Source organism: Passer domesticus, chromosome 9, assembly GCF_036417665.1.
Source record: "Passer domesticus isolate bPasDom1 chromosome 9, bPasDom1.hap1, whole genome shotgun sequence".
Lineage (NCBI taxonomy): Eukaryota > Metazoa > Chordata > Aves > Passeriformes > Passeridae > Passer > Passer domesticus.
In genome coordinates this window covers 29,012,294-29,037,412 of record NC_087482.1, presented here as the reverse complement: position 1 = coordinate 29,037,412, position 25,119 = coordinate 29,012,294, and the positions used below count along the sequence as shown (strand labels likewise).

At 56.6% G+C, this 25,119-nt stretch overlaps 3 protein-coding genes across 3 annotated transcripts; all 3 read left to right on the top strand.

Moving 5' to 3' along the window:
- Positions 1-228: 228 nt before the first annotated feature.
- Positions 229-5,963, top strand: LOC135308354 (PHD finger protein 7-like). The gene is given in 8 exon segments (XM_064433293.1): positions 229-271; positions 602-693; positions 807-876; positions 1,048-1,288; positions 1,364-1,531; positions 1,533-1,580; positions 1,582-1,708; positions 5,916-5,963. Coding segments are annotated over 8 exon segments (837 nt in total).
- A 170-nt stretch (positions 5,964-6,133) lies between these two features.
- On the top strand, positions 6,134-11,878 carry LOC135308353 (PHD finger protein 7-like). The gene is given in 8 exon segments (XM_064433292.1): positions 6,134-6,176; positions 6,507-6,598; positions 6,711-6,780; positions 6,952-7,192; positions 7,268-7,435; positions 7,437-7,484; positions 7,486-7,612; positions 11,831-11,878. Coding segments are annotated over 8 exon segments (837 nt in total).
- Positions 11,879-12,048: 170 nt separating this feature from the next.
- On the top strand, positions 12,049-17,794 carry LOC135308352 (PHD finger protein 7-like). The gene is given in 8 exon segments (XM_064433290.1): positions 12,049-12,091; positions 12,422-12,513; positions 12,627-12,696; positions 12,868-13,108; positions 13,184-13,351; positions 13,353-13,400; positions 13,402-13,528; positions 17,747-17,794. Coding segments are annotated over 8 exon segments (837 nt in total).
- The last annotated feature ends 7,325 nt before the right edge of the window (positions 17,795-25,119 follow it).

Here is a 25,119-nt window from a genome sequence, read left to right as displayed (position 1 = left end):
CCTTTCCCAGAATGAGCGGAGGAACATCCAGAGGAGACTGGGTTGTTCCTCGACATGACTGACGGGAGGAGAAGGCGGACAGGAGCAGGGCTCACGCAGGGCTGAGCAGGGAGTAGTGTCCTCGTGGCTCTGGGCCTGTTCTGCCAACTCCGCATACTCTGCTTTCTCCAGTAGAGAGAGAGGAACAACACCTGGAGCAGGCCTTGGCATTCCTGGCAGACAGCTGCCATGTCTGACATGAAGCAGGATTGCCCTGGTGCCAGGCAGCCAGGTGAGGGCAAAGCAGGCCTGGCACAGCCTGGCCCAGGGGCTCTTGTGGCAGGCAGTGTGGGGCCCAGAGCAGAGGCAGGGGGAGGCAGGAGCTGCTCAGCCATGCCGGGGCTGGGAGCCTCCCTCCTCCCCGTGTGGGGCCCAGCTGGGCCAGGGGGCAGCTCCTGGGACAGCCGTGCCCGCAATGGCCCCTGCTCTGCAAGGCCTCCAGCCCTGCCCCTCAGGCAGGCAGGCAGGCAGGGACAGAGCAGCCCTCGGGGCCGATGCTGCTGCAGGCTAAGAGCCCCGCAGAGGTGCTCATGCCCGCTGCCACTGGCTCTGTCCCCTGCAGCATGCATGCTGTGTCGCCGTGTGGAGGCTGACCCGGACACCTGCGGTGACAAAGTGGAGAAGTGCGGGCTCTGTGCCCACGTCTTTTGCATGGTGCGTGGCTGCGGGTGCTCCCTCCACCACTGCAATGGGCAGTTCCTGCCACTCTCTCCTCATCAGCTCCTCCCCTTTGCTGCAGTTTTTCGCCACTCTGCTTTTTTGCCGAGGGAAAAAACGTCTTGGACTTATGGGCTTTCTGCCTCGAGATATCCAAATTGCAGTGGCGCGGCACAGAAGGTGAGAGCCTGACAAGAGCAGGGAGATTTGTGCCAGGCAAGGTTTGCCATAGCTTAGCCCAGGCTGCACCAAAGCAAGGCTGGCCCAACAGCTGGCTCGGGGACAAAGTCTGGCTCCCAGCAGCTCTGGCACAGAGGCTCTGGCACAGGAGCCTCCTCCCTCCTCCCCCAGGCGGCTCTGTGGGCTGGGACCCAGCAGTGGCCGCATCCTGCGCCCTGCCCGGAGCCGCGGGGCTGCCAGGGGAGGCCCCGAGGCTGCTGCTGATGGGGCTGCTTGGCTCTTTCCAGCGCTGCTGCGTCTGTGGCCAGAGCGGGGCAACCATCACGTGCTGCAAGGAGGACTGCGAGAGATGGTTCCACCTGCCCTGTGCCAAGGAGGGTGGCTGCGTCAATCAGTACATTCCTCCATACAGGTACCTCCTCTCCGCTTCTGGCCACCACTGGCCAGGGATCCAGCACTTCTGACTTTGCCATCCATTTTCCCCCAGCTCTTACTGTCCCCAGCACCGTCCAGAGCAGGAGGTGCAGGCAACTCCAGAGCTGGGCACCGATTGCCCCATCTGCATGGAGCCGCTGGAGGATAGGAAGACCTTTGAAACCATGGTGTGCCCAACGTGCAAAAGAGCCTGGTTCCACAGGGACTGCATCCAGGTCGGATCCCTCCCCTCAGTCCTGGGGCGCAGCAGGTGCTCAGCAGCACCTGGGCCTGGCTCACACTGCATGTGTTTGCCCTGCAGGGACAGGCCATGCGCGCTGGTTTTGCGTGCCTCCACTGCCCCCTGTGCAGAGATGGTGTGGGTTTCGTTGCCGAAATGCTCATCTTGGGGATCAGAGTTGGTGTCCTTCTGCCTGGCTCACAAGACAGGAGGGTACAGGTGCTGTGTCAGGCCATGTCTTAGCAGTCCTGGCCCTGCCCTGTCCCATGACTCTGGGCTTCAGCTTCACGCATATCCTGGAAAAGCGCTGGAGGAAAAGCAGGGACACCCTGGACCTCCATGAGGAGAGGGCAGCAGAAACTCATCAGGTTTTCCTTTCTCCATCAGACATCCGACATGGGAGGACAACGATGCCTTTGCTGATCTAGGAGAGAGGCACAGCACGTGCAATGCCAGGGAATGCCTTTACCCTGGAGGCAGAGCATGAGGGGTAAGTTGGGAAGCTGCATCCGGGGCTCTGCAGGGAAACCATATCTCAGCAAGGGCTCAAAGAGGCAAGAACTTGCAAGAGCTTGGCCAGACAACCACATGCTGGGACACTTTGTCCTCAGTGCCATAAGCCTCTTTGCCTCCCCAGGCCCTGGCAATTGCTCCGGTGCTCCTCCTGTGCTGCTGAGGGCACCCACAGGCGCTGCTCTGGCCTGAGAAATAAGACATACATATGGGAGTGTGACAGCTGTGCTGGTCTTGGAACGTGTATGAGTCAAAGCCCCCGGTGTCCCTGGGCTGGGGGCAGTGCCCAGGCTGGCCTTTGGAGCCGTGCTCGCACGGGTCAAAATGGCCACTCTGACATCAGCATCGTGCACCCACAATTGGGGCAGCCATGGCCTCAGGTCCCTGGCAACCACTTGTGGCAGCCCCCTTGGGAACCGAGGCTCTGAGATGGCTCCGAGCCTTTGGTCCGCGGGGAACCAGGGCAGGGACTCCTGCAGCAAGTGCAGGGTCAAATGCCAGGCCCTGGGGCAGCCATCGAGGGTGGGACTGTAGGCAGGAAGCTGCTGTTCAGACACTGCCACTGCAGGGCTCTGGCCCTGGCCATGGGAAATCTCTGCTCCTGCCCCTGGCAGTCGGTTGCCCAGAGAGCCGGTGCAGAGTCTCCTGCACTGCAGAGATTCAGACCCTCCTCTGGGGGATCCAACTTTTTCCTGCACCTGTTTGGAGAAGACTAAGATGAACATGATTTGATGCTGCTGCTGATCACCACTGGGAACAGGAGCTAAACCTGGAGACCACCACAGCTGCCTCCACACCTCACTTATCCCGTCATCCATCAATTAACAACTTTGACATTGCTTATAAATGGAAAAGTTAGCATTAAGCTTCTTTAGAAGCGTCATCGTTTATACTGGCTCAGTGGAAACACAGAAAACTCCATGAGAATTTTCAGTGTACATCTGACAGGAGAGCTTGCAACAGTCCTCGACTCGGAAGTCAAATGAAGGAGCATGCTTTTCCCCCAGGAAAGGAACTCTCCCAGTTTGGTCCATGCTTTCCTACTAGCAAAAATATTTTTAAAAAATCAAGAAGAGAAGCACAAACAATTCTTGTCGATTTTTCTCATTCATGTCTCTGCAAACATGCTCCTGGAAATCCAGGTCCGTGACTTCTAGAACAATCAGGGGCATCCCGGGGAAACAGGGCAAGGGTTGACAAGCAGGGACACCCTGCACCTGCCTGATGCTGGGGCAGCAGGAGTTCATGCACTTTCCTGTCTCCATGGGAGAGCCACCTTGGGCGGAAGGCGATGCCTTCACTGATCTAGGAGGGAGGCAGAGCCGGTGCAATGCCAGGGAATGCCTTTAGCCAGTGAAAGAGACGCTCCAAAGTTTCCCTCATTTTGCCTCACGACTGTCGCCAGAACAGAGACCGGGACCACTGAAGACCCTGACTGGAGGTCTGGCCTGGCTGAGGTGGATGCTTGCCAAGGGATTGTTTGCAGCTGGGTCTGCACTGCAGCCATGGTTTACTGCTTCTAGCAGGGCCTGCCAAGGAGCGACTCGCCCCCTATGCTTGCGCCTGCTTGGCAGCAATGGCCCATGAATTTCCCCACCTGTCGGCCAAATGAACTTTCAGGGGTTACTTTGATGGTCCCCCATGGAAAACTTTTCATCTGTTTCACTATCACTGTGACAAAGCGAGATTGAAGCCCCCTCCCAAGGACTGAGACTGACACCTCTATTATCCTACACGTGGGGGGGGGGGCTGGCCTGGTCAAAGCAAGATGCTTGCCCAGGTGTGGTCGTTGGCCCAAGAAAACAACGGCTCTCGCTCACTGCTGAGAACATGGACTGTCTGCACCCGTTCTCAGTACCCGTTCTCCCTCAACGATTTCAATAAACTTAATCTTTATTGTATCTGTTTTCCCTCGGCAATTTCAAGACCTGTTTCTCCCCCTTGGCAAAGGCCTGTAATAGATGCCTGAGTTAACCAGGACATTGAGATCCTTCCTGACTGGACAAGGCGAATTTCCCACTGACTGCACCACCAGGCTTTTGTCTCTACATTTGGTACTTTACACCCTCTCTCTCTCTGTCTCTCTCTCTTTATATTTATCTCTTTTCTAATCCCTATATTGCATTTGCTGTGGTCATTCTGTAAAAGGTGAATTTGTTTTGATCAATACTGAAATCCCCTCCGTGTTCTTTTTGCACTCTGAGATCAGTTAATGAACCATGACGACCTCGCTCGCTCCAGCAGATCCTGACACCCAGGAGGGAGGGAGGAGGCAGAGGAAGAGGCTTGAGTTGGGAAGCTGCACCCGGGTCTCTGCAGGGAACCCGGCAAGAGCTCCAAGCAGAAGGAGCCAGAAGAGCTTGGCCGGACAATCCTGAGCCATGGACACTTTGTTCTCAGCGCCAGGAACCCGTTGGCTTCTCCAGGCCCTGGGCACTGCTCCGGTGCAGCTCCTGCGAGTTACACACAGACACAGAGCTACCTGCTCTGTCTCAGCCCTCTTCAGCACTGGACAGCAGGACACAGTAACATGTTGTCTTCAGTACACGATCTAATTATTAAAAGTCCTGCAGAGAAGCAGCCCACATTCAAAGCATACAGGCAAAAAACCCCAAACGCTGGTGCAAACCTTGAATTGACTCTAGAACCATGTTCCTGCTCAGAAACACCGGCTAAACTTTAGGCCAATGCTTTTTCCTGCTAGATCTTTGAAAGGATTTCAAAAGTTTTGTTGTTTGGCAACTTCTTCAAGCAACAAACAGGAAACATTTCTGATCTCTAAAAGAAGATTTACTGGTTTGTTTTCACTTTCCTTTTGGAATCCTTACGCTTCACCTGGCATTCCAGAAAATCATGAAAATCCAACATAATAGTAGGGGAAGTTCCTGAATTCACTGTTTGTCGCAAAGCCTTCCTTTGCATACACACGAGGAACTGGTCCTGTACCATAAGGAGAGGCAGTGGTTTCCCTGACTGGACATCACAAGATGACGTTATACACTCCACTATGCTGAAACACTTCTGTTGCCTGGTAATTACAAAGCCTCAAGCTCTTCTAGAGGCTTTCCCTGGTGCAACTTCATGAGCTCCCTCTCTGCTCAACTCTCGAGCCTGTCCAGCTCTCACGGAAGGGCAGCACAGCCTTGTGGAGCATCAGCCCCTGCTCCCGGTTCTGTCCCATCAGCAAACGTGCTGAGGGAGCGCTCCGTCCCTTCTGCCAGGTCACTGGGGAATAAGGCAAACAAGGCTGGCCCCAGCACGGCCCACTGAGCTCACAGCTACCTGAGTTTGCAGCTCCACTGTGCACTTCTCTACCCCACTGTCCCTGAGCTGCCTCAGGAGCGCCACAAGGGAGGCAGGGACAAAGGCTTGCTGAAGTCCCGGCTGACAAGGGCCACCGCTCTGCCCTCACAAACCCAGCCAGTCACTGCAGCAGCAGAGGTGGCTATCAGATTGGTCAAGCACGGTTTCCATTTCGTGTTATCCCACAGGCTTAGAGATGACATCCAAGAGGAGCTGTTCTCGTCACCTTTCTGAAAATGGAGCTGAGGCTGATGGGCCTGCAGTTTCCTGGCTCCTACTTGGTGTCCTTTTGGAAGATTGCAGTGATGACGGCTTTCCTCCACTGCTCGTGCCTGTCTCTGGGGGTATCACCTTCCCTGATCTGCTGGCAGAGCGCCCTGCGCCAGAGGCAGGAGCAGAGATTTCCCTTGGCCCCAAAAGGGAAGGCTGGGCTCAGGCCGTGTGTCAGTGCAAACTGAAATCAGCAGGAGAAGGCAGGGCAGGGACGTTGCTGCCCAGGGACCACAGGGGCCCCACATCTCGGGGCTCTGGGCCTGTGCTGCACGCTCACCTGCCTCTCCTTTCCCAGAATGAGCGGAGGAACATCCAGAGGAGACTGGGTTGTTCCTCGACATGACTGACGGGAGGAGAAGGCGGACAGGAGCAGGGCTCACGCAGGGCTGAGCAGGGAGTAGTGTCCTCGTGGCTCTGGGCCTGTTCTGCCAACTCCGCATACTCTGCTTTCTCCAGTAGAGAGAGAGGAACAACACCTGGAGCAGGCCTTGGCATTCCTGGCAGACAGCTGCCATGTCTGACATGAAGCAGGATTGCCCTGGTGCCAGGCAGCCAGGTGAGGGCAAAGCAGGCCTGGCACAGCCTGGCCCAGGGGCTCTTGTGGCAGGCAGTGTGGGGCCCAGAGCAGAGGCAGGGGGAGGCAGGAGCTGCTCAGCCATGCCGGGGCTGGGAGCCTCCCTCCTCCCCGTGTGGGGCCCAGCTGGGCCAGGGGGCAGCTCCTGGGACAGCCGTGCCCGCAATGGCCCCTGCTCTGCAAGGCCTCCAGCCCTGCCCCTCAGGCAGGCAGGCAGGCAGGGACAGAGCAGCCCTCGGGGCCGATGCTGCTGCAGGCTAAGAGCCCCGCAGAGGTGCTCATGCCCGCTGCCACTGGCTCTGTCCCCTGCAGCATGCATGCTGTGTCGCCATGTGGAGGCTGACCCGGACACCTGCGGTGACAAAGTGGAGAAGTGCGGGCTCTGTGCCCACGTCTTTTGCATGGTGCGTGGCTGCGGGTGCTCCCTCCACCACTGCAATGGGCAGTTCCTGCCACTCTCTCCTCATCAGCTCCTCCCCTTTGCTGCAGTTTTTCGCCACTCTCCTTTTTTCCGAGGGAAAAAACGTCTTGGACTTATGGGCTTTCTGCCTCGAGATATCCAAATTGCAGTGGCGCGGCACAGAAGGTGAGAGCCTGACAAGAGCAGGGAGATTTGTGCCAGGCAAGGTTTGCCATAGCTTAGCCCAGGCTGCACCAAAGCAAGGCTGGCCCAACAGCTGGCTCGGGGACAAAGTCTGGCTCCCAGCAGCTCTGGCACAGAGGCTCTGGCACAGGAGCCTCCTCCCTCCTCCCCCAGGCGGCTCTGTGGGCTGGGACCCAGCAGTGGCCGCATCCTGCGCCCTGCCCGGAGCCGCGGGGCTGCCAGGGGAGGCCCCGAGGCTGCTGCTGATGGGGCTGCTTGGCTCTTTCCAGCGCTGCTGCGTCTGTGGCCAGAGCGGGGCAACCATCACGTGCTGCAAGGAGGACTGCGAGAGATGGTTCCACCTGCCCTGTGCCAAGGAGGGTGGCTGCGTCAATCAGTACATTCCTCCATACAGGTACCTCCTCTCCGCTTCTGGCCACCACTGGCCAGGGATCCAGCACTTCTGACTTTGCCATCCATTTTCCCCCAGCTCTTACTGTCCCCAGCACCGTCCAGAGCAGGAGGTGCAGGCAACTCCAGAGCTGGGCACCGATTGCCCCATCTGCATGGAGCCGCTGGAGGATAGGAAGACCTTTGAAACCATGGTGTGCCCAACGTGCAAAAGAGCCTGGTTCCACAGGGACTGCATCCAGGTCGGATCCCTCCCCTCAGTCCTGGGGCGCAGCAGGTGCTCAGCAGCACCTGGGCCTGGCTCACACTGCATGTGTTTGCCCTGCAGGGACAGGCCATGCGCGCTGGTTTTGCGTGCCTCCACTGCCCCCTGTGCAGAGATGGTGTGGGTTTCGTTGCCGAAATGCTCATCTTGGGGATCAGAGTTGGTGTCCTTCTGCCTGGCTCACAAGACAGGAGGGTACAGGTGCTGTGTCAGGCCATGTCTTAGCAGTCCTGGCCCTGCCCTGTCCCATGACTCTGGGCTTCAGCTTCACGCATATCCTGGAAAAGCGCTGGAGGAAAAGCAGGGACACCCTGGACCTCCATGAGGAGAGGGCAGCAGAAACTCATCAGGTTTTCCTTTCTCCATCAGACATCCGACATGGGAGGACAACGATGCCTTTGCTGATCTAGGAGAGAGGCACAGCACGTGCAATGCCAGGGAATGCCTTTACCCTGGAGGCAGGGAGGAGGCAGAACAAGAGGGGTAAGTTGGGAAGCTGCACCTGGGGCTCTGCAGGGAAACCATATCTCAGCAAGGGCTGAAAGAGGCAAGAACTTGCAAGAGCTTGGCCAGACAACCACGTGCTGGGACACTTTGTCCTCAGTGCCATAAGCCTCTTTGCCTCCCCAGGCCCTGGCAATTGCTCCTGTGCTCCTCCTGTGCTGCTGAGGGCACCCACAGGCGCTGCTCTGGCCTGAGAAATAAGACATACATATGGGAGTGTGACAGCTGTGCTGGTCTTGGAACGTGTATGAGTCAAAGCCCCCGGTGTCCCTGGGCTGGGGGCAGTGCCCAGGCTGGCCTTTGGAGCCGTGCTCGCACGGGTCAAAATGGCCACTCTGACATCAGCATCGTGCACCCACAATTGGGGCAGCCATGGCCTCAGGTCCCTGGCAACCACTGGTGGTAGCCCCCTTGGGAACCGAGGCTCTGAGATGGCTCCGAGCCTTTGGTCCGCGGGGAACCAGGGCAGGGACTCCTGCAGCAAGTGCAGGGTCAAATGCCAGGCCCTGGGGCAGCCATCGAGGGTGGGACTGTAGGCAGGAAGCTGCTGTTCAGGCACTGCCACTGCAGGGCTCTGGCCCTGGCCATGGGAAATCTCTGCTCCTGCCCCTGGCAGTCGGTTGCCCAGAGAGCCGGTGCAGAGTCTCCTGCACTGCAGAGATTCAGACCCTCCTCTGGGGGATCCAACTTTTTCCTGCACCTGTTTGGAGAAGACTAAGATGAACATGATTTGATGCTGCTGCGGATCACCACTGGGAACAGGAGCTAAACCTGGAGACCACCACAGCTGCCTCCACACCTCACTTATCCCGTCATCCATCAATTAACAACTTTGACATTGCTTATAAATGGAAAAGTTAGCATTAAGCTTCTTTAGAAGCGTCATCGTTTATACTGGCTCAGTGGAAACACAGAAAACTCCATGAGAATTTTCAGTGTACATCTGACAGGAGAGCTTGCAACAGTCCTCGACTCGGAAGTCAAATGAAGGAGCATGCTTTTCCCCCAGGAAAGGAACTCTCCCAGTTTGGTCCATGCTTTCCTACTAGCAAAAATATTTTTAAAAAATCAAGAAGAGAAGCACAAACAATTCTTGTCGATTTTTCTCATTCATGTCTCTGCAAACATGCTCCTGGAAATCCAGGTCCGTGACTTCTAGAACAATCAGGGGCATCCCGGGGAAACAGGGCAAGGGTTGACAAGCAGGGACACCCTGCACCTGCCTGATGCTGGGGCAGCAGGAGTTCATGCACTTTCCTGTCTCCATGGGAGAGCCACCTTGGGCGGAAGGCGATGCCTTCACTGATCTAGGAGGGAGGCAGAGCCGGTGCAATGCCAGGGAATGCCTTTAGCCAGTGAAAGAGACGCTCCAAAGTTTCCCTCATTTTGCCTCACGACTGTCGCCAGAACAGAGACCGGGACCACTGAAGACCCTGACTGGAGGTCTGGCCTGGCTGAGGTGGATGCTTGCCAAGGGATTGTTTGCAGCTGGGTCTGCACTGCAGCCATGGTTTACTGCTTCTAGCAGGGCCTGCCAAGGAGCGACTCGCCCCCTATGCTTGCGCCTGCTTGGCAGCAATGGCCCATGAATTTCCCCACCTGTCGGCCAAATGAACTTTCAGGGGTTACTTTGATGGTCCCCCATGGAAAACTTTTCATCTGTTTCACTATCACTGTGACAAAGCGAGATTGAAGCCCCCTCCCAAGGACTGAGACTGACACCTCTATTATCCTACACGTGGGGGGGGGGGCTGGCCTGGTCAAAGCAAGATGCTTGCCCAGGTGTGGTCGTTGGCCCAAGAAAACAACGGCTCTCGCTCACTGCTGAGAACATGGACTGTCTGCACCCGTTCTCAGTACCCGTTCTCCCTCAACGATTTCAATAAACTTAATCTTTATTGTATCTGTTTTCCCTCGGCAATTTCAAGACCTGTTTCTCCCCCTTGGCAAAGGCCTGTAATAGATGCCTGAGTTAACCAGGACATTGAGATCCTTCCTGACTGGACAAGGCGAATTTCCCACTGACTGCACCACCAGGCTTTTGTCTCTACATTTGGTACTTTACACCCTCTCTCTCTCTGTCTCTCTCTCTTTATATTTATCTCTTTTCTAATCCCTATATTGCATTTGCTGTGGTCATTCTGTAAAAGGTGAATTTGTTTTGATCAATACTGAAATCCCCTCCGTGTTCTTTTTGCACTCTGAGATCAGTTAATGAACCATGACGACCTCGCTCGCTCCAGCAGATCCTGACACCCAGGAGGGAGGGAGGAGGCAGAGGAAGAGGCTTGAGTTGGGAAGCTGCACCCGGGTCTCTGCAGGGAACCCGGCAAGAGCTCCAAGCAGAAGGAGCCAGAAGAGCTTGGCCGGACAATCCTGAGCCATGGACACTTTGTTCTCAGCGCCAGGAACCCGTTGGCTTCTCCAGGCCCTGGGCACTGCTCCGGTGCAGCTCCTGCGAGTTACACACAGACACAGAGCTACCTGCTCTGTCTCAGCCCTCTTCAGCACTGGACAGCAGGACACAGTAACATGTTGTCTTCAGTACACGATCTAATTATTAAAAGTCCTGCAGAGAAGCAGCCCACATTCAAAGCATACAGGCAAAAAACCCCAAACGCTGGTGCAAACCTTGAATTGACTCTAGAACCATGTTCCTGCTCAGAAACACCGGCTAAACTTTAGGCCAATGCTTTTTCCTGCTAGATCTTTGAAAGGATTTCAAAAGTTTTGTTGTTTGGCAACTTCTTCAAGCAACAAACAGGAAACATTTCTGATCTCTAAAAGAAGATTTACTGGTTTGTTTTCACTTTCCTTTTGGAATCCTTACGCTTCACCTGGCATTCCAGAAAATCATGAAAATCCAACATAATAGTAGGGGAAGTTCCTGAATTCACTGTTTGTCGCAAAGCCTTCCTTTGCATACACACGAGGAACTGGTCCTGTACCATAAGGAGAGGCAGTGGTTTCCCTGACTGGACATCACAAGATGACGTTATACACTCCACTATGCTGAAACACTTCTGTTGCCTGGTAATTACAAAGCCTCAAGCTCTTCTAGAGGCTTTCCCTGGTGCAACTTCATGAGCTCCCTCTCTGCTCAACTCTCGAGCCTGTCCAGCTCTCACGGAAGGGCAGCACAGCCTTGTGGAGCATCAGCCCCTGCTCCCGGTTCTGTCCCATCAGCAAACGTGCTGAGGGAGCGCTCCGTCCCTTCTGCCAGGTCACTGGGGAATAAGGCAAACAAGGCTGGCCCCAGCACGGCCCACTGAGCTCACAGCTACCTGAGTTTGCAGCTCCACTGTGCACTTCTCTACCCCACTGTCCCTGAGCTGCCTCAGGAGCGCCACAAGGGAGGCAGGGACAAAGGCTTGCTGAAGTCCCGGCTGACAAGGGCCACCGCTCTGCCCTCACAAACCCAGCCAGTCACTGCAGCAGCAGAGGTGGCTATCAGATTGGTCAAGCACGGTTTCCATTTCGTGTTATCCCACAGGCTTAGAGATGACATCCAAGAGGAGCTGTTCTCGTCACCTTTCTGAAAACGGAGCTGAGGCTGATGGGCCTGCAGTTTCCTGGCTCCTACTTGGTGTCCTTTTGGAAGATTGCAGTGATGACGGCTTTCCTCCACTGCTCGTGCCTGTCTCTGGGGGTATCACCTTCCCTGATCTGCTGGCAGAGCGCCCTGCGCCAGAGGCAGGAGCAGAGATTTCCCTTGGCCCCAAAAGGGAAGGCTGGGCTCAGGCCGTGTGTCAGTGCAAACTGAAATCAGCAGGAGAAGGCAGGGCAGGGACGTTGCTGCCCAGGGACCACAGGGGCCCCACATCTCGGGGCTCTGGGCCTGTGCTGCACGCTCACCTGCCTCTCCTTTCCCAGAATGAGCGGAGGAACATCCAGAGGAGACTGGGTTGTTCCTCGACATGACTGACGGGAGGAGAAGGCGGACAGGAGCAGGGCTCACGCAGGGCTGAGCAGGGAGTAGTGTCCTCGTGGCTCTGGGCCTGTTCTGCCAACTCCGCATACTCTGCTTTCTCCAGTAGAGAGAGAGGAACAACACCTGGAGCAGGCCTTGGCATTCCTGGCAGACAGCTGCCATGTCTGACATGAAGCAGGATTGCCCTGGTGCCAGGCAGCCAGGTGAGGGCAAAGCAGGCCTGGCACAGCCTGGCCCAGGGGCTCTTGTGGCAGGCAGTGTGGGGCCCAGAGCAGAGGCAGGGGGAGGCAGGAGCTGCTCAGCCATGCCGGGGCTGGGAGCCTCCCTCCTCCCCGTGTGGGGCCCAGCTGGGCCAGGGGGCAGCTCCTGGGACAGCCGTGCCCGCAATGGCCCCTGCTCTGCAAGGCCTCCAGCCCTGCCCCTCAGGCAGGCAGGCAGGCAGGGACAGAGCAGCCCTCGGGGCCGATGCTGCTGCAGGCTAAGAGCCCCGCAGAGGTGCTCATGCCCGCTGCCACTGGCTCTGTCCCCTGCAGCATGCATGCTGTGTCGCCATGTGGAGGCTGACCCGGACACCTGCGGTGACAAAGTGGAGAAGTGCGGGCTCTGTGCCCACGTCTTTTGCATGGTGCGTGGCTGCGGGTGCTCCCTCCACCACTGCAATGGGCAGTTCCTGCCACTCTCTCCTCATCAGCTCCTCCCCTTTGCTGCAGTTTTTCGCCACTCTGCTTTTTTGCCGAGGGAAAAAACGTCTTGGACTTATGGGCTTTCTGCCTCGAGATATCCAAATTGCAGTGGCGCGGCACAGAAGGTGAGAGCCTGACAAGAGCAGGGAGATTTGTGCCAGGCAAGGTTTGCCATAGCTTAGCCCAGGCTGCACCAAAGCAAGGCTGGCCCAACAGCTGGCTCGGGGACAAAGTCTGGCTCCCAGCAGCTCTGGCACAGAGGCTCTGGCACAGGAGCCTCCTCCCTCCTCCCCCAGGCGGCTCTGTGGGCTGGGACCCAGCAGTGGCCGCATCCTGCGCCCTGCCCGGAGCCGCGGGGCTGCCAGGGGAGGCCCCGAGGCTGCTGCTGATGGGGCTGCTTGGCTCTTTCCAGCGCTGCTGCGTCTGTGGCCAGAGCGGGGCAACCATCACGTGCTGCAAGGAGGACTGCGAGAGATGGTTCCACCTGCCCTGTGCCAAGGAGGGTGGCTGCGTCAATCAGTACATTCCTCCATACAGGTACCTCCTCTCCGCTTCTGGCCACCACTGGCCAGGGATCCAGCACTTCTGACTTTGCCATCCATTTTCCCCCAGCTCTTACTGTCCCCAGCACCGTCCAGAGCAGGAGGTGCAGGCAACTCCAGAGCTGGGCACCGATTGCCCCATCTGCATGGAGCCGCTGGAGGATAGGAAGACCTTTGAAACCATGGTGTGCCCAACGTGCAAAAGAGCCTGGTTCCACAGGGACTGCATCCAGGTCGGATCCCTCCCCTCAGTCCTGGGGCGCAGCAGGTGCTCAGCAGCACCTGGGCCTGGCTCACACTGCATGTGTTTGCCCTGCAGGGACAGGCCATGCGCGCTGGTTTTGCGTGCCTCCACTGCCCCCTGTGCAGAGATGGTGTGGGTTTCGTTGCCGAAATGCTCATCTTGGGGATCAGAGTTGGTGTCCTTCTGCCTGGCTCACAAGACAGGAGGGTACAGGTGCTGTGTCAGGCCATGTCTTAGCAGTCCTGGCCCTGCCCTGTCCCATGACTCTGGGCTTCAGCTTCACGCATATCCTGGAAAAGCGCTGGAGGAAAAGCAGGGACACCCTGGAGCTCCATGAGGAGAGGGCAGCAGAAACTCATCAGGTTTTCCTTTCTCCATCAGACATCCGACATGGGAGGACAACGATGCCTTTGCTGATCTAGGAGAGAGGCACAGCACGTGCAATGCCAGGGAATGCCTTTACCCTGGAGGCAGGGAGGAGGCAGAACAAGAGGGGTAAGTTGGGAAGCTGCACCTGGGGCTCTGCAGGGAAACCATATCTCAGCAAGGGCTGAAAGAGGCAAGAACTTGCAAGAGCTTGGCCAGACAACCACGTGCTGGGACACTTTGTCCTCAGTGCCATAAGCCTCTTTGCCTCCCCAGGCCCTGGCAATTGCTCCTGTGCTCCTCCTGTGCTGCTGAGGGCACCCACAGGCGCTGCTCTGGCCTGAGAAATAAGACATACATATGGGAGTGTGACAGCTGTGCTGGTCTTGGAACGTGTATGAGTCAAAGCCCCCGGTGTCCCTGGGCTGGGGGCAGTGCCCAGGCTGGCCTTTGGAGCCGTGCTCGCACGGGTCAAAATGGCCACTCTGGCATCAGCATCGTGCACCCACAATTGGGGCAGCCATGGCCTCAGGTCCCTGGCAACCACTGGTGGTAGCCCCCTTGGGAACCGAGGCTCTGAGATGGCTCCGAGCCTTTGGTCCGCGGGGAACCAGGGCAGGGACTCCTGCAGCAAGTGCAGGGTCAAATGCCAGGCCCTGGGGCAGCCATCGAGGGTGGGACTGTAGGCAGGAAGCTGCTGTTCAGGCACTGCCACTGCAGGGCTCTGGCCCTGGCCATGGGAAATCTCTGCTCCTGCCCCTGGCAGTCGGTTGCCCAGAGAGCCGGTGCAGAGTCTCCTGCACTGCAGAGATTCAGACCCTCCTCTGGGGGATCCAACTTTTTCCTGCACCTGTTTGGAGAAGACTAAGATGAACATGATTTGATGCTGCTGCGGATCACCACTGGGAACAGGAGCTAAACCTGGAGACCACCACAGCTGCCTCCACACCTCACTTATCCCGTCATCCATCAATTAACAACTTTGACATTGCTTATAAATGGAAAAGTTAGCATTAAGCTTCTTTAGAAGCGTCATCGTTTATACTGGCTCAGTGGAAACACAGAAAACTCCATGAGAATTTTCAGTGTACATCTGACAGGAGAGCTTGCAACAGTCCTCGACTCGGAAGTCAAATGAAGGAGCATGCTTTTCCCCCAGGAAAGGAACTCTCCCAGTTTGGTCCATGCTTTCCTACTAGCAAAAATATTTTTAAAAAATCAAGAAGAGAAGCACAAACAATTCTTGTCGATTTTTCTCATTCATGTCTCTGCAAACATGCTCCTGGAAATCCAGGTCCGTGACTTCTAGAACAATCAGGGGCATCCCGGGGAAACAGGGCAAGGGTTGACAAGCAGGGACACCCTGCACCTGCCTGATGCTGGGGCAGCAGGAGTTCATGCACTTTCCTGTCTCCATGGGAGAGCCACCTTGGGCGGAAGGCGATGCCTTCACTGATCTAGGAGGGAGGCAGAGCCGGTGCAATGCCAGGGAATGCCTTTAGCCAGTGAAAGAGACGCTCCAAAGTTTCCCTCATTTTGCCTCACGACCGTCGCCAGAACAGAGACCGGGACCACTGAAGACCCTGACTGGAGGTCTGGCCTGGCTGAGGTGGATGCTTGCCAAGGGATTGTTTGCAGCTGGGTCTGCACTGCAGCCATGGTTTACTGCTTCTAGCAGGGCCTGCCAAGGAGCGACTCGCCCCCTATGCTTGCGCCTGCTTGGCAGCAATGGCCCATGAATTTCCCCACCTGTCGGCCAAATGAACTTTCAGGGGTTACTTTGATGGTCCCCCATGGAAAACTTTTCATCTGTTTCACTATCACTGTGACAAAGCGAGATTGAAGCCCCCTCCCAAGGACTGAGACTGACACCTCTATTATCCTACACGTGGGGGGGGGGGCTGGCCTGGTCAAAGCAAGATGCTTGCCCAGGTGTGGTCGTTGGCCCAAGAAAACAACGGCTCTCGCTCACTGCTGAGAACATGGACTGTCTGCACCCGTTCTCAGTACCCGTTCTCCCTCAACGATTTCAATAAACTTAATCTTTATTGTATCTGTTTTCCCTCGGCAATTTCAAGACCTGTTTCTCCCCCTTGGCAAAGGCCTGTAATAGATGCCTGAGTTAACCAGGACATTGAGATCCTTCCTGACTGGACAAGGCGAATTTCCCACTGACTGCACCACCAGGCTTTTGTCTCTACATTTGGTACTTTACACCCTCTCTCTCTCTGTCTCTCTCTCTTTATATTTATCTCTTTTCTAATCCCTATATTGCATTTGCTGTGGTCATTCTGTAAAAGGTGAATTTGTTTTGATCAATACTGAAATCCCCTCCGTGTTCTTTTTGCACTCTGAGATCAGTTAATGAACCATGACGACCTCGCTCGCTCCAGCAGATCCTGACACCCAGGAGGGAGGGAGGAGGCAGAGGAAGAGGCTTGAGTTGGGAAGCTGCACTCGGGTCTCTGCAGGGAACCCGGCAAGAGCTCCAAGCAGAAGGAGCCAGAAGAGCTTGGCCGGACAATCCTGAGCCATGGACACTTTGTTCTCAGCGCCAGGAACCCGTTGGCTTCTCCAGGCCCTGGGCACTGCTCCGGTGCAGCTCCTGCGAGTTACACACAGACACAGAGCTACCTGCTCTGTCTCAGCCCTCTTCAGCACTGGACAGCAGGACACAGTAACATGTTGTCTTCAGTACACGATCTAATTATTAAAAGTCCTGCAGAGAAGCAGCCCACATTCAAAGCATGCAGGCAAAAAACCCCAAACGCTGGTGCAAACCTTGAATTGACTCTAGAACCATGTTCCTGCTCAGAAACACCGGCTAAACTTTAGGCCAATGCTTTTTGCTGCTAGATCTTTGAAAGGATTTCAAAAGTTTTGTTGTTTGGCAACTTCTTCAAGCAACAAACAGGAAACATTTCTGATCTCTAAAAGAAGATTTACTGGTTTGTTTTCACTTTCCTTTTGGAATCCTTACGCTTCACCTGGCATTCCAGAAAATCATGAAAATCCAACATAATAGTAGGGGAAGTTCCTGAATTCACTGTTTGTCGCAAAGCCTTCCTTTGCATACACACGAGGAACTGGTCCTGTACCATAAGGAGACGCAGTGGTTTCCCTGACTGGACATCACAAGATGACGTTATACACTCCACTATGCTGAAACACTTCTGTTGCCTGGTAATTACAAAGCCTCAAGCTCTTCTAGAGGCTTTCCCTGGTGCAAGTTCATGAGCTCCCTCTCTGCTCAACTCTCGAGCCTGTCCAGCTCTCACGGAAGGGCAGCACAGCCTTGTGGAGCATCAGCCCCTGCTCCCGGTTCTGTCCCATCAGCAAACGTGCTGAGGGAGCGCTCCGTCCCTTCTGCCAGGTCACTGGGGAATAAGGCAAACAAGGCTGGCCCCAGCACGGCCCCCTGAGCTCACAGCTACCTGAGTTTGCAGCTCCACTGTGCACTTCTCTACCCCACTGTCCCTGAGCTGCCTCAGGAGCGCCACAAGGGAGGCAGGGACAAAGGCTTGCTGAAGTCCCGGCTGACAAGGGCCACCGCTCTGCCCTCACAAACCCAGCCAGTCACTGCAGCAGCAGAGGTGGCTATCAGATTGGTCAAGCACGGTTTCCATTTCGTGTTATCCCACAGGCTTAGAGATGACATCCAAGAGGAGCTGTTCTCGTCACCTTTCTGAAAATGGAGCTGAGGCTGATGGGCCTGCAGTTTCCTGGCTCCTACTTGGTGTCCTTTTGGAAGATTGCAGTGATGACGGCTTTCCTCCACTGCTCGTGCCTGTCTCTGGGGGTATCACCTTCCCTGATCTGCTGGCAGAGCGCCCTGCGCCAGAGGCAGGAGCAGAGATTTCCCTTGGCCCCAAAAGGGAAGGCTGGGCTCAGGCCGTGTGTCAGTGCAAACTGAAATCAGCAGGAGAAGGCAGGGCAGGGACGTTGCTGCCCAGGGACCACAGGGGCCCCACATCTCGGGGCTCTGGGCCTGTGCTGCACGCTCACCTGCCTCTCCTTTCCCAGAATGAGCGGAGGAACATCCAGAGGAGACTGGGTTGTTCCTCGACATGACTGACGGGAGGAGAAGGCGGACAGGAGCAGGGCTCACGCAGGGCTGAGCAGGGAGTAGTGTCCTCGTGGCTCTGGGCCTGTTCTGCCAACTCCGCATACTCTGCTTTCTCCAGTAGAGAGAGAGGAACAACACCTGGAGCAGGCCTTGGCATTCCTGGCAGACAGCTGCCATGTCTGACATGAAGCAGGATTGCCCTGGTGCCAGGCAGCCAGGTGAGGGCAAAGCAGGCCTGGCACAGCCTGGCCCAGGGGCTCTTGTGGCAGGCAGTGTGGGGCCCAGAGCAGAGGCAGGGGGAGGCAGGAGCTGCTCAGCCATGCCGGGGCTGGGAGCCTCCCTCCTCCCCGTGTGGGGCCCAGCTGGGCCAGGGGGCAGCTCCTGGGACAGCCGTGACCGCAATGGCCCCTGCTCTGCAAGGCCTCCAGCCCTGCCCCTCAGGCAGGCAGGCAGGCAGGCAGGGACAGAGCAGCCCTCGGGGCCGATGCTGCTGCAGGCTAAGAGCCCCGCAGAGGTGCTCATGCCCGCTGCCACTGGCTCTGTCCCCTGCAGCATGCATGCTGTGTCGCCATGTGGAGGCTGACCCGGACACCTGCGGTGACAAAGTGGAGAAGTGCGGGCTCTGTGCCCACGTCTTTTGCATGGTGCGTGGCTGCGGGTGCTCCCTCCACCACTGCAATGGGCAGTTCCTGCCACTCTCTCCTCATCAGCTCCTCCCCTTTGCTGCAGTTTTTCGCCACTCTGCTTTTTTGCCGAGGGAAAAAACGTCTTGGACTTATGGGCTTTCTGCCTCGAGATATCCAAATTGCAGTGGCGCGGCACAGAAGGTGAGAGCCTGACAAGAGCAGGGAGATTTGTGCCAGGCAAGGTTTGCCATAGCTTAGCCCAGGCTGCACCAAAGGAAGGCTGGCCCAACAGCTGGATCGGGGACAAAGTCTGGCTCCCAGCAGCTCTGGCACAGAGGCTCTGGCACAGGAGCCTCCTCCCTCCTCCCCCAGGCGGCTCTGTGGGCTGGGACCCAGCAGTGGCCGCATCCTGCGCCCTGCCCGGAGCCGCGGGGCTGCCAGGGGAGGCCCCGAGGCTGCTGCTGATGGGGCTGCTTGGCTCTTTCCAGCGCTGCTGCGTCTGTGGCCAGAGCGGGGCAACCATCACGTGCTGCAAGGAGGACTGCGAGAGATGGTTCCACCTGCCCTGTGCCAAGGAGGGTGGCTGCGTCAATCAGTACATTCCTCCATACAGGTACCTCCTCTCCGCTTCTGGCCACCACTGGCCAGGGATCCAGCACTTCTCACTTTGCCATCCATTTTCCCCCAGCTCTTACTGTCCCCAGCACCGTCCAGAGCAGGAGGTGCAGGCAACTCCAGAGCTGGGCACCGATTGCCCCATCTGCATGGAGCCGCTGGAGGATAGGAAGACCTTTGAAACCATGGTGTGCCCAACGTGCAAAAGAGCCTGGTTCCACAGGGACTGCATCCAGGTCGGATCCCTCCCCTCAGTCCTGGGGCGCAGCAGGTGCTCAGCAGCACCTGGGCCTGGCTCACACTGCATGTGTTTGCCCTGCAGGGACAGGCCATGCGCGCTGGTTTTGCGTGCCTCCACTGCCCCCTGTGCAGAGATGGTGTGGGTTTCGTTGCCGAAATGCTCATCTTGGGGATCAGAGTTGGTGTCCTTCTGCCTGGCTCACAAGACAGGAGGGTACAGGTGCTGTGTCAGGCCATGTCTTAGCAGTCCTGGCCCTGCCCTGTCCCATGACTCTGGGCTTCAGCTTCACGCATATCCTGGAAAAGCGCTGGAGGAAAAGCAGGGACACCCTGGAGCTCCATGAGGAGAGGGCAGCAGAAACTCATCAGGTTTTCCTTTCTCCATCAGACATCCGACATGGGAGGACAACGATGCCTTTGCTGATCTAGGAGAGAGGCACAGCACGTGCAATGCCAGGGAATGCCTTTACCCTGGAGGCAGGGAGGAGGCAGAACAAGAGGGGTAAGTTGGGAAGCTGCACCTGGGGCTCTGCAGGGAAACCATATCTCAGCAAGGGCTGAAAGAGGCAAGAACTTGCAAGAGCTTGGCCAGACAACCACGTGCTGGGACACTTTGTCCTCAGTGCCATAAGCCTCTTTGCCTCCCCAGGCCCTGGCAATTGCTCCTGTGCTCCTCCTGTGCTGCTGAGGGCACCCACAGGCGCTGCTCTGGCCTGAGAAATAAGACATACATATGGGAGTGTGACAGCTGTGCTGGTCTTGGAACGTGTATGAGTCAAAGCCCCCGGTGTCCCTGGGCTGGGGGCAGTGCCCAGGCTGGCCTTTGGAGCCGTGCTCGCACGGGTCAAAATGGCCACTCTGGCATCAGCATCGTGCACCCACAATTGGGGCAGCCATGGCCTCAGGTCCCTGGCAACCACTGGTGGTAGCCCCCTTGGGAACCGAGGCTCTGAGATGGCTCCGAGCCTTTGGTCCGCGGGGAACCAGGGCAGGGACTCCTGCAGCAAGTGCAGGGTCAAATGCCAGGCCCTGGGGCAGCCATCGAGGGTGGGACTGTAGGCAGGAAGCTGCTGTTCAGGCACTGCCACTGCAGGGCTCTGGCCCTGGCCATGGGAAATCTCTGCTCCTGCCCCTGGCAGTCGGTTGCCCAGAGAGCCGGTGCAGAGTCTCCTGCACTGCAGAGATTCAGACCCTCCTCTGGGGGATCCAACTTTTTCCTGCACCTGTTTGGAGAAGACTAAGATGAACATGATTTGATGCTGCTGCGGATCACCACTGGGAACAGGAGCTAAACCTGGAGACCACCACAGCTGCCTCCACACCTCACTTATCCCGTCATCCATCAATTAACAACTTTGACATTGCTTATAAATGGAAAAGTTAGCATTAAGCTTCTTTAGAAGCGTCATCGTTTATACTGGCTCAGTGGAAACACAGAAAACTCCATGAGAATTTTCAGTGTACATCTGACAGGAGAGCTTGCAACAGTCCTCGACTCGGAAGTCAAATGAAGGAGCATGCTTTTCCCCCAGGAAAGGAACTCTCCCAGTTTGGTCCATGCTTTCCTACTAGCAAAAATATTTTTAAAAAATCAAGAAGAGAAGCACAAACAATTCTTGTCGATTTTTCTCATTCATGTCTCTGCAAACATGCTCCTGGAAATCCAGGTCCGTGACTTCTAGAACAATCAGGGGCATCCCGGGGAAACAGGGCAAGGGTTGACAAGCAGGGACACCCTGCACCTGCCTGATGCTGGGGCAGCAGGAGTTCATGCACTTTCCTGTCTCCATGGGAGAGCCACCTTGGGCGGAAGGCGATGCCTTCACTGATCTAGGAGGGAGGCAGAGCCGGTGCAATGCCAGGGAATGCCTTTAGCCAGTGAAAGAGACGCTCCAAAGTTTCCCTCATTTTGCCTCACGACCGTCGCCAGAACAGAGACCGGGACCACTGAAGACCCTGACTGGAGGTCTGGCCTGGCTGAGGTGGATGCTTGCCAAGGGATTGTTTGCAGCTGGGTCTGCACTGCAGCCATGGTTTACTGCTTCTAGCAGGGCCTGCCAAGGAGCGACTCGCCCCCTATGCTTGCGCCTGCTTGGCAGCAATGGCCCATGAATTTCCCCACCTGTCGGCCAAATGAACTTTCAGGGGTTACTTTGATGGTCCCCCATGGAAAACTTTTCATCTGTTTCACTATCACTGTGACAAAGCGAGATTGAAGCCCCCTCCCAAGGACTGAGACTGACACCTCTATTATCCTACACGTGGGGGGGGGGGCTGGCCTGGTCAAAGCAAGATGCTTGCCCAGGTGTGGTCGTTGGCCCAAGAAAACAACGGCTCTCGCTCACTGCTGAGAACATGGACTGTCTGCACCCGTTCTCAGTACCCGTTCTCCCTCAACGATTTCAATAAACTTAATCTTTATTGTATCTGTTTTCCCTCGGCAATTTCAAGACCTGTTTCTCCCCCTTGGCAAAGGCCTGTAATAGATGCCTGAGTTAACCAGGACATTGAGATCCTTCCTGACTGGACAAGGCGAATTTCCCACTGACTGCACCACCAGGCTTTTGTCTCTACATTTGGTACTTTACACCCTCTCTCTCTCTGTCTCTCTCTCTTTATATTTATCTCTTTTCTAATCCCTATATTGCATTTGCTGTGGTCATTCTGTAAAAGGTGAATTTGTTTTGATCAATACTGAAATCCCCTCCGTGTTCTTTTTGCACTCTGAGATCAGTTAATGAACCATGACGACCTCGCTCGCTCCAGCAGATCCTGACACCCAGGAGGGAGGGAGGAGGCAGAGGAAGAGGCTTGAGTTGGGAAGCTGCACTCGGGTCTCTGCAGGGAACCCGGCAAGAGCTCCAAGCAGAAGGAGCCAGAAGAGCTTGGCCGGACAATCCTGAGCCATGGACACTTTGTTCTCAGCGCCAGGAACCCGTTGGCTTCTCCAGGCCCTGGGCACTGCTCCGGTGCAGCTCCTGCGAGTTACACACAGACACAGAGCTACCTGCTCTGTCTCAGCCCTCTTCAGCACTGGACAGCAGGACACAGTAACATGTTGTCTTCAGTACACGATCTAATTATTAAAAGTCCTGCAGAGAAGCAGCCCACATTCAAAGCATGCAGGCAAAAAACCCCAAACGCTGGTGCAAACCTTGAATTGACTCTAGAACCATGTTCCTGCTCAGAAACACCGGCTAAACTTTAGGCCAATGCTTTTTGCTGCTAGATCTTTGAAAGGATTTCAAAAGTTTTGTTGTTTGGCAACTTCTTCAAGCAACAAACAGGAAACATTTCTGATCTCTAAAAGAAGATTTACTGGTTTGTTTTCACTTTCCTTTTGGAATCCTTACGCTTCACCTGGCATTCCAGAAAATCATGAAAATCCAACATAATAGTAGGGGAAGTTCCTGAATTCACTGTTTGTCGCAAAGCCTTCCTTTGCATACACACGAGGAACTGGTCCTGTACCATAAGGAGACGCAGTGGTTTCCCTGACTGGACATCACAAGATGACGTTATACACTCCACTATGCTGAAACACTTCTGTTGCCTGGTAATTACAAAGCCTCAAGCTCTTCTAGAGGCTTTCCCTGGTGCAAGTTCATGAGCTCCCTCTCTGCTCAACTCTCGAGCCTGTCCAGCTCTCACGGAAGGGCAGCACAGCCTTGTGGAGCATCAGCCCCTGCTCCCGGTTCTGTCCCATCAGCAAACGTGCTGAGGGAGCGCTCCGTCCCTTCTGCCAGGTCACTGGGGAATAAGGCAAACAAGGCTGGCCCCAGCACGGCCCCCTGAGCTCACAGCTACCTGAGTTTGCAGCTCCACTGTGCACTTCTCTACCCCACTGTCCCTGAGCTGCCTCAGGAGCGCCACAAGGGAGGCAGGGACAAAGGCTTGCTGAAGTCCCGGCTGACAAGGGCCACCGCTCTGCCCTCACAAACCCAGCCAGTCACTGCAGCAGCAGAGGTGGCTATCAGATTGGTCAAGCACGGTTTCCATTTCGTGTTATCCCACAGGCTTAGAGATGACATCCAAGAGGAGCTGTTCTCGTCACCTTTCTGAAAATGGAGCTGAGGCTGATGGGCCTGCAGTTTCCTGGCTCCTACTTGGTGTCCTTTTGGAAGATTGCAGTGATGACGGCTTTCCTCCACTGCTCGTGCCTGTCTCTGGGGGTATCACCTTCCCTGATCTGCTGGCAGAGCGCCCTGCGCCAGAGGCAGGAGCAGAGATTTCCCTTGGCCCCAAAAGGGAAGGCTGGGCTCAGGCCGTGTGTCAGTGCAAACTGAAATCAGCAGGAGAAGGCAGGGCAGGGACGTTGCTGCCCAGGGACCACAGGGGCCCCACATCTCGGGGCTCTGGGCCTGTGCTGCACGCTCACCTGCCTCTCCTTTCCCAGAATGAGCGGAGGAACATCCAGAGGAGACTGGGTTGTTCCTCGACATGACTGACGGGAGGAGAAGGCGGACAGGAGCAGGGCTCACGCAGGGCTGAGCAGGGAGTAGTGTCCTCGTGGCTCTGGGCCTGTTCTGCCAACTCCGCATACTCTGCTTTCTCCAGTAGAGAGAGAGGAACAACACCTGGAGCAGGCCTTGGCATTCCTGGCAGACAGCTGCCATGTCTGACATGAAGCAGGATTGCCCTGGTGCCAGGCAGCCAGGTGAGGGCAAAGCAGGCCTGGCACAGCCTGGCCCAGGGGCTCTTGTGGCAGGCAGTGTGGGGCCCAGAGCAGAGGCAGGGGGAGGCAGGAGCTGCTCAGCCATGCCGGGGCTGGGAGCCTCCCTCCTCCCCGTGTGGGGCCCAGCTGGGCCAGGGGGCAGCTCCTGGGACAGCCGTGACCGCAATGGCCCCTGCTCTGCAAGGCCTCCAGCCCTGCCCCTCAGGCAGGCAGGCAGGCAGGCAGGGACAGAGCAGCCCTCGGGGCCGATGCTGCTGCAGGCTAAGAGCCCCGCAGAGGTGCTCATGCCCGCTGCCACTGGCTCTGTCCCCTGCAGCATGCATGCTGTGTCGCCATGTGGAGGCTGACCCGGACACCTGCGGTGACAAAGTGGAGAAGTGCGGGCTCTGTGCCCACGTCTTTTGCATGGTGCGTGGCTGCGGGTGCTCCCTCCACCACTGCAATGGGCAGTTCCTGCCACTCTCTCCTCATCAGCTCCTCCCCTTTGCTGCAGTTTTTCGCCACTCTGCTTTTTTGCCGAGGGAAAAAACGTCTTGGACTTATGGGCTTTCTGCCTCGAGATATCCAAATTGCAGTGGCGCGGCACAGAAGGTGAGAGCCTGACAAGAGCAGGGAGATTTGTGCCAGGCAAGGTTTGCCATAGCTTAGCCCAGGCTGCACCAAAGGAAGGCTGGCCCAACAGCTGGATCGGGGACAAAGTCTGGCTCCCAGCAGCTCTGGCACAGAGGCTCTGGCACAGGAGCCTCCTCCCTCCTCCCCCAGGCGGCTCTGTGGGCTGGGACCCAGCAGTGGCCGCATCCTGCGCCCTGCCCGGAGCCGCGGGGCTGCCAGGGGAGGCCCCGAGGCTGCTGCTGATGGGGCTGCTTGGCTCTTTCCAGCGCTGCTGCGTCTGTGGCCAGAGCGGGGCAACCATCACGTGCTGCAAGGAGGACTGCGAGAGATGGTTCCACCTGCCCTGTGCCAAGGAGGGTGGCTGCGTCAATCAGTACATTCCTCCATACAGGTACCTCCTCTCCGCTTCTGGCCACCACTGGCCAGGGATCCAGCACTTCTCACTTTGCCATCCATTTTCCCCCAGCTCTTACTGTCCCCAGCACCGTCCAGAGCAGGAGGTGCAGGCAACTCCAGAGCTGGGCACCGATTGCCCCATCTGCATGGAGCCGCTGGAGGATAG